The following is a 9,184-nucleotide window of genomic DNA, read 5'->3' on the forward strand; positions in this document are numbered from 1 at the left end:
CTATTTGTGTGTACTGTAATAGTTGAATCATAGACATGGTAGTCGATGTGAATATAAAAAAGAAAACAAAGAGGAAACATGGATACTAATTCAGAGCCTCGCCTATCACACAAAAGCATTTTCCAAGTTAGTGTCTCCTTTTCACTTTCTGTAAAGTTATGGAAATTCTTTAGAAAATAAACATTAAACAAAACAAATATATATAGATGAATTATACTACCTGAGTTCACCATTCTGTTTAAAGTGACTGGAATACCTCAGTAACATAGCACTGAGGATAACCTGATAAATTCACTTGGCACTAGATAACCTGCTATGATACAGAACTAGTACCTAGAAAAATGAGTATTTTTATCCTTGTGTCTCTACAGGCAGCAGCTAATTTTTAAACCTACTTTTACAGGACACTGAGAGAAAGTTGAAGAAAAATATGACCAAAAAAATTAAAAATGAGAGCACACCAAAATGGGACCATCTCCACTGATGTTTCAAACTTCCTCCTGAACTGTTTTGTCAGATCTCCCGTTTGGCAGCGCTGGCTGTCCCTGCCCCTCAGCCTCCTCTTCCTCCTGGCCATGGGGGCCAACGCCACCCTCCTGATCACCATCCGGCTGGAGGCCGCTCTGCACCAGCCCATGTACTACCTGCTCAGCCTCCTCTCCCTGCTGGACATCGTGCTCTGCCTCACCGTCATCCCCAAGGTCCTGGCCATCTTCTGGTTTGACCTCAGGTCTATCAGCTTCTCTGCCTGTTTCCTCCAGATGTACATCATGAATTGCTTCCAAGCCATGGAATCCTGCACATTCATGGTGATGGCCTATGATCGTTATGTAGCCATCTGCCACCCACTGAGATACCCATCCATCATCACTGACCAATTTGTAGTCAAAGCTGCCATCTTCATTTTGGCCAGGAACATCTTTATGACTGTGCCCATTCCCATTCTCTCAGCACGGCTTTATTACTGTGGGAAAAATGTCATTGAGAACTGCATCTGTGCCAATATGTTTGTCTCCAGGCTTTCCTGTGATGATGTCACTATCAATCGCATTTACCAATTTGCTGCAGGCTGGACTTTGCTAGGATCTGACCTTGTCCTCATCTTCCTCTCCTACATCTTCATCCTGCGAGCTGTGCTGAGACTCAAGGCAGAGGGTGCTGTGGCCAAGGCCCTAAGCACATGTGGCTCCCACTTCATCCTCATCCTCTTCCTCAGCACCATCCTTCTGGTCTTTGTGCTCACCCATGTGGCTAAGAAGCAGGTCTCCCCTGATGTGCCAGTCTTGCTTAATGTCCTCCACCATGTCATCCCTGCAGCCCTCAACCCTATCGTTTATGGGGTGAGAACCCAGGAGATCAAGCAAGGAATCCAGAGGTTACTAAAGAAAGGTTTGTAATAAGGAGAAGTGAATCTCTGAATTTCTAAAATAGGATAATTTTTTTTAATTATTGAGTGAGTAGGCTGAAACTTTTATCTGTAATCTCAAACTTATTGATATTCTTTTCTAAAACTTCAATTTCACTTTGTTTCCTTTTCTTTAAGCCTTTTATTATAAATATCTTTGGCCCTTTCTTTTATATTTCCATGTTTATAATCCTATTTTGTCTAAACAGTGGCATTCCTTGATGCAGGTTCTAAAGTGAGAAATTCATGTTCCTGAGCACACAACTGTTTACATGATATGAATAGTACAGTCTTAAAAATACATTTCAGATATGTTATGTATTATATTGTCTAATGTGTCCTTATTCTCATTTTCAGAGAAGGGACTATATTGGAGAAAAATATAGCAGTCCAAATTTCAGTCCTGAGTGATGGGAGGTTGCTGCTGGTCTGCAGTTAGGTCTTTTTCTTTCGTTCTTCTCTTTATCTGTCTGTGTCTATTCCTTATTCTTCTCTTTTTCTCTGTAAGACAAGGTACACTTTTGTAATATGTGCTACAAGAAGAAATATTGTTTCCTGATTGCTTATACATGTGACAATTATCTATGTGTGCTCTTAGCTATGACAGACTGCTAAATCTTCCTCCTCATTAGGTCTTTGCTTAGGTCACTTATCTTTTTGATCCATATGATAACACATATGATATGTGAACATAACTTCACTAGTAAGTCAATGGATTCTTAGGAGTGTCAAATATTATTCAGTAATGATACTAAAATATAAAATAGCCTAGCTGAACATTATTTTCTCATTTATTTGATTATTCCTAAGTACATCCCATGTTCTGTGAATTCTTTCATTAAAAGATAGTTTAAAAAAATGAATAGCACATTGTTGTTTCTTTGAAGAGCTCAAATTTTGCTGGGAAAGAATACAAATATGAGTACCAGGAGTACATTATTTTTAAGTGGAGAACAATGAAGATTAAATGATATATTTCTCTCCCCATTTCCCTCTCCGATGAAGCAGTTATTCTTTTTTATTCCATTGTCTTTTTTTTCCTTTTTTTTTTTTTATTAAATCATAGCTGTGTACATTAATGCAATCATGGGGTACAATGTGCTAGTTTTACATACAATTTGAAATGCTTTCATCAATCTGGTCAAATAGACTTCACGGCATATTCTTAGTTATTGTGTTAAGACATTTATATTTGACACCTAGTATTTTCACATGTGCCCTTTTATCAGCTATCACTTCAGTAATCAGTTCCTCAGGAAATCATTCCCATAGACTAAGAGCAGGTTAGATAAGCTTATCGTAAAATAGCTCTTTCTTACATCCCAGACATTGTTGACATTCACTTGAGCAATTAGATTAGTGTTAGTCTCCATCACTAGATTATATGACCCACGAGAGCAGGCCCTGGGTTTGATTTTTCTTACCAAGTATCTTGAATTAGTATTAGTACCTGGCACCTCATAGTTACCCAGTGATATTTAAGTGTACTTAAATGGAGAATTGACAGGAATTACAAAGTGTTTAAATATGAGGAATGAGGGAATAGAAAGTAGAGGAAAGCACTGAGGATGACTCCAAGATTGCCTTCCTTGAATAGTGTGTATATAACGTCACTACCTAGAATTAAAGAAACTTGAGAAGAAATGGTTTCAGAGTAGAAACAATCCCTGTGAAACAGAGTGTGTTCAATAAATCTGCTTCAGTTGTATCTTCATAAAACATCTTGTAGAAAGCTGGAGATATATAAAGCACCGGGGAAAAAGTCTGCTAGAAGCACATTTGTGAGAATCACAAGAAGAAAATGTGGTATTTGAAGACAGGTACTTAAATGGATTCATCCTTATGAGGAGCATGGTGCAGTCAAGAGCAAATTATTACTAAAGGTATGAAGAAGGAAGACCCTGAGTGAGCAAATTTCAAGGATTGTTATGAGGCTTAGAAGAAAAAATAATGGAGGTGTGTTTTAAAATCCAAAAGAGATGAGCATTTCACAAATATGAGAAGAATGCTAATAGACCATTTCCTGATTGGAGCTATACCACACTTAAAATCCGTACGTATTTCCGGTTTCTAAATGACAGAAATGCTGGTATATGAGAATTGCAAGAGATTCCACCTCAAGTTCAGAGAAAGCCACAAGTGAGACCATGTGATCTTAGGCAACAGTTACTAAGAGTAAAATGAGATTTGTAAGACTTTCTTTAGCTATAAACCAAAGAGTGTGTGTGTGTGTGTGTGTGTGTGTGTGTGTACATGTGAAAGAGTGTGTGTTTTGGGGACTGGTATTGTGTCTGATGCATCAAAGAATAATTTTTGTTAAATTAGGAATGAATATGAATTTTATTTCAAGGAACAGTTGGTAGCAAATTAATGTCTTACTCTTTATGTAAGAAACACAGAGAATATGTGCATGTGGAGAAAGAAAAACAGTGAGGTGCAAGGTTCAAAATCAGAAAAATAAGTAAAGAGGGAGTAAGTTTCCCAAGACTGAAGGAATAAAGGAGACAAGGAAGGAGAGAGGCACAATACCCTGTGTACTATACATGGTGCTGCACCAGATCTGCTTTTCAGAACCTATGCACATATCACTAGCTATTGAGGATACCAGATGATGAGACGTCACATCTGCACCTCTCCCTGGAATTTCTCTGAGTTCCAAAAAACTGCCTCACACAGAGTCTAGTCTCATCACAAAGTGTGGCCCATGGTAAATAGTGGATAGCATAGGAATCCAGAGAACTTGCTGACTTGTTTCATTCTGTGTCAATTAGAGGGGTTACACTAGTTCCAGAGTTTCCTGTAGAATCAATCAAAACCTCTGGTAAAATCACATAGTGGGGCAGCTTCTCCTCTGACCCAATTCTATCTTATTGTCTTCTTTAGAAATATATGTTCCCAAAGAGCTTCTCAAAAATCCTTCTGCCTACCATTCTATATCTAAGGTGTATTTTTAGGAATTCAATCTAAACCATTGTATATAACAATAGGAAAGACTGTTATTTCCACTTGATTATCAATAGTGAAGAAATTAACGAATGCTGATGCTAGCATAAAAAATCATGTTATTATGGAGATAAATATGACACCACTTTGGCCACAAAGAAATTAAAACCTAGTGTATGATATCTACCAGTAGTTCTCAAATTGAAGTGAGCACCAGAATCACCTTGAGGTTTATTAACATATTATCGGGCCCCTCCTCCAGAGTTTCTGAGTAACAGTTTATAAATGCAAGAAGCTCTATTTATAACAAGTCATCAGGTGTTGTTAATGCTGCTGGTCCAAAAGCATGTTTTGAACTCCATTAATAGCCACTGATGATTAACACAGCAGAGAGATAGCACAGAACTTGGAAAATAACAAAAAGAACACATGTTTCTAAAGTAGCAAAATGAGGATAGGCTTTGTGAAGGATTCTATATCATTTATCTAAGCAAGGTATGATTTTGGTAATGGAAGCTGGAAGGGAACATCTCTTTATGAAAGAAAATTAAAAGAAATATATAGAGAAGAAAGAATGCAGAAAGATTGAAGCTAAGGTTGACCATAGAGTGGAGATGATAATACTGTCAATACAGTTTTTAAATAATGTTTAATAACTTTCAATGCCATTTCATAAAACTGACATTTTTATGAGGATGTGGAACACTATTAAAGTTTTATTCTCATGGACCAGGCCTTGACAAACTTTCTATAAAGGTAGAAAGATTAGATATTTTTAGCTTTGCCAGCCATATGGTCTCAATTACATACTACTCAACTCAGCCATTGTAGAGGACAAGCAGCCCTAGACAATGCAGCAATGAATGGGAATGATTGTTTTCCCATAAAGCAATGGTTCTCAACCTTCCTAATGCTGCGGCCCTTGAATATAGTTCCTGTGGGTAGCGACCCACAAGTTGAGAACCACTGCAATAAAACGTTATTTACAAAACCAAGTGGTAGGCCAGATTTGTCCCGTGGGCCATAGTTTGTGTCCTAAAAAAAGATGTTTTCCTTGATTGTTATAATGAATCTGGTAAGAAAACAATTATTTTATTGTATGTTTAATAAAGAGAAAATGGTATATTTGAGTATAGAAGTATTTTTCATCATTGACAAGAGAATGATTAGACATTTTTTCAATTGTTGAGTTTAATTATGGCAAAATTACTAAGGTCATTATGGGTTAAATGGTTAATTGTGATAATGTTAGTGACTTAATTCAAATTTCTACACCAAAATTAGTTTAAAGCTTGAAGTGAACAATATAATTCTCCAAGATAATATTTCAGAAAATATAATTCTTATAACAAATACAGCCTTTAAATTAAAAATAACAGATATTGGATTGGAAGTTGCATGTCACAAAAGAGGATCTGAAGAATACACAAAATGGTGAAAATACAAAATTAAACAATAATTTTATGCAGTTAGCTGAGTTTTCTCCATTGCATATTTAATTCTTCCACATTTAGGCACTCCATATTCTTCCATATTTCACTGACATATGAAATAATTTAGCTCTGTACTTCAATTTTTCTGCCAACAAAATTCGCTTTATAGGGAACAATCACTAATACAATCAGTACTATTGTGATTTATGATCTCTGTGTATTTTTAATCTTTATAAACAACCATTAAGAAATTAAATATTTAAAGCTAATAATAATTATATTCCACCGTTGGGTGATTATTATCTCATTGGCATGTATGATTGATCCATCTAGAAGCATTAGATCGGAGGAAATACATAAACTGAAATCAAGTATGACAATTTGGATTAATAATGTCAATCAGTTGGAATACACCGGTGAAAATAAACAATAGAAAATGTAAATTAAAATAGAAACAGAAATGTCAAAATCAGAACCAATAGGTCAGGGGTCCTCAAACTTTTTGAAGCATTAGATTGGAGGAAATACATAAACTGAAATCAAGTATGACAATTTCAGAGTAATAATGTCAATCAGTTGGAATGTACCAGTGAAAATAAACAATGGAAAATGTAAATTAAAATAGAAATAGAAATGTCAAAATTAGAAATGTCAGGAGTCCTCAAACTTTTTAAACAGGGGGCCAGTTCATTGCCCCTCAGACCACTGGAGGGCCAGACTGTGGGCCCCAGGACAAAACGGCTGCAAAGCAGGACAGGCAGCCGCAGCAAAAACACCTGGTGGGGCAGATAAATGTCCTAGGTGGGCTGCATGTGGCACACGGGCCATAGTTTGAGAACGCCTGCAATACGGATTAATAAATAATTAGTGGAGAAAAAATTACAATTAATAAAAAATTATTCAAAGTTTTCAAATCATTGTAACTGGAGAGATCTTACACACTAACAGAGATGTACCATAATTACATGACAAATAATAAAGATTTAAAACAGTAAATGACAATGGAGTGAAAAAATTTTTCACCTCATTATAAGAAATTATAATGATGATTATAATTTCTTGAAATCTACACATAAGGTAGAGGAAAAACATCACATATCTATAACTTCTAACTTTCAAAACAGCCTTATATGATGCATTAATCATGAGATTAATGTTATGACCTCCAGTTTATAATAAAATCAGTTTGCTTATGTATTAATTACAGTAGCTATTGAGTCAGAAACAGTTTTGAATCCTTTAGCCTAAGCCTCATTTACCTCTTCTGTAAATGAGGACAGAGTGCCAATCTCATAATTGTTTTCATCTTTAAATAAAACAATACTTGTAAAGCTCTGAAAAAGTGCCTGGCACTTAATTTCAATAAGTCTATTTTTCCTCTAACATAATCTAACTTATTGTTCATTTATAGCAGAGAGTTAAATTAAAAGAATTCTTCTGGTATATTGGATGCTGGAGCAGGGGGCAGAGGTAGAAAAGTAGAAAGGTGAACCTCTGTAGTGATCATTGTAGATGAAAGGAATTGATACTGAATTTGAGATGGTCAGTCTCATAAAGAGAAAAAGACTAGGCTAATATAACTCAGGGAGCGGACAAATCATGTAGTAGCTTCCCTCCCTTCAGCAGAAACATGATAAATCTTTGGAAATAAATCAAGCTAACAAATCAAACTAAATTATTAAGGAAACAAATCAAACTAAATTATTAAAGAACACTGGACACAATTGGAGCATATACTCATCCAAATGCTACATCCCACTATTCTTCCAAAGCAATACTTGGGGCCTTTATTCTATCCAAGCTATAGGGGTATTTTCTTTAAAATTAGAACCATAATATGTAGAATTTCTTTTTATTATTTTTTAATTTCTTTAGAGACAGAGTCTTACTTTCTAGCTCTTGGTAGAGTGCTGGGGCATTGCAGCTCACAGCATGATTCTTTTGCCTAAGCCTGCTGAGCAGGTGGAACTATAGGTGCCCACCACAATACCCAGCATTATTTTGTGGCAGTTTGGCCAGGGCAGGGTTTGAACCCGCCACCCTCAGTATACGGGGCCGGCACCCACCTAATGAACCACAGGCGCTGCCCATATTTACAGTTTCACTCAAAGGGGCATCAAAGCAACACAAAATATGGCACTTCCTGAGATAAGGCACTGCCTAGGATCCAACAAGTCTAATCATCGTCTGTATTCCACCAAGGCCCAGAGCCTACCACAGAATACACCCTGGAACAGCAAAGTTTTAATCATGTCCCAGTTTGATTTACACACACCCAAGTATGCCAGAGGTGCCAGGTGTTATGGACTGCATCTATGGCACAGGGTCAGTTACAACACAGACTCCACCATAAGGAACACAAGATAGATTAATTTATGACATTCAACTAGCCTGCTGCCAACCTAAACATAAATTGTCCATCCGGAAAACTACCTACAGCATTAAGACAAGCTAGAGTGTTCCCAAGTGAGGGCAAGTATCTGACCTCAGTATTTTTAAAAAGGATAGAGAAATTGGGACTGCCATTTGGCGAGTGGTATGTAGAGACTGTCCATTTGTATAATGCACTATCAAGAAGGAGAGAAAGAAGGTCCAGATTCAAGGAAGGCTATGCAAACATCTGTGAGCATCCATGTTTTCTGTTCAGGAAAGAAAACATCACATAACACAGTGAGTAACCAGACTTTGCAATTCTCGGAAGGAACACTATTTCCCTAAAATTACATAATAGTCTTCCACTGAGTCTTATTTCTTAATTGTATTCCTCTGCTCAGATCCAGACACTTGCTACCCAGTCCTCTCCATTTACTGTGTTCCCTCCCATATAGCATCTTCTGAATTTTTCAAATCTACTTTGTAAGAAAGTATCTAACCTTCAACCACTTGACTGGCTGAGTCATTATCTCTACTTCATTCTCAGACCAGTGATATTTTACACGAACACACTTTTTTTTTGTTATATTTTACATTCATATTAGCAAGTAAAATTATCAACCAATATATGTTAATTTACTGCCATATGCAGGTTCTTCCTTAGGTTCTAAAGGGACTAATGACATGGGAAGTGCATTATTGCTGTACTAAGAAATTTTCTGCATGTTTTCTATGTAATTAAAGCATATATTTCGAAGTGAGAATCTTTTTAACTATGCCTCATATTACCTCTCTAGGTCTTCTTTGCTGTATTATGGAATTAAAGAATGGATTTTCTATTTCTTCCAGAAATAGGCAACATACTATGAAAGAAATTAGGATTTCTCACTGGAAGCAAGAAAACTCCTGCAAGAAATGCCTCAGTAATGAACACTCATCAATATGTTCCATACCAACACTACACAGTTCCACCCTTCCTCCTTCCTTCTAGTGGGGATCCCAGGTCTGGAAGATGTGCACATCTGGATTG

The 9,184-nt window shown here is 36.5% G+C and overlaps 1 protein-coding gene across 1 annotated transcript; it reads left to right on the forward strand.

Moving 5' to 3' along the window:
- Nucleotides 1–449: 449 nt before the first annotated feature.
- LOC100950239 (olfactory receptor 56A3) lies at nucleotides 450–1,397 on the forward strand. Its single transcript, XM_003781016.1, has one exon. The coding sequence runs from the start codon at nucleotides 450–452 to the stop codon at nucleotides 1,395–1,397; it is 948 nt and encodes a 315-aa protein (XP_003781064.1).
- The last annotated feature ends 7,787 nt before the right edge of the window (nucleotides 1,398–9,184 follow it).

The sequence above is a fragment of the Otolemur garnettii genome, unplaced genomic scaffold (assembly GCF_000181295.1).
Source record: "Otolemur garnettii isolate 467f Iridium unplaced genomic scaffold, OtoGar3 scaffold00001, whole genome shotgun sequence".
Classification (NCBI taxonomy): Eukaryota; Metazoa; Chordata; class Mammalia; order Primates; family Galagidae; genus Otolemur; species Otolemur garnettii.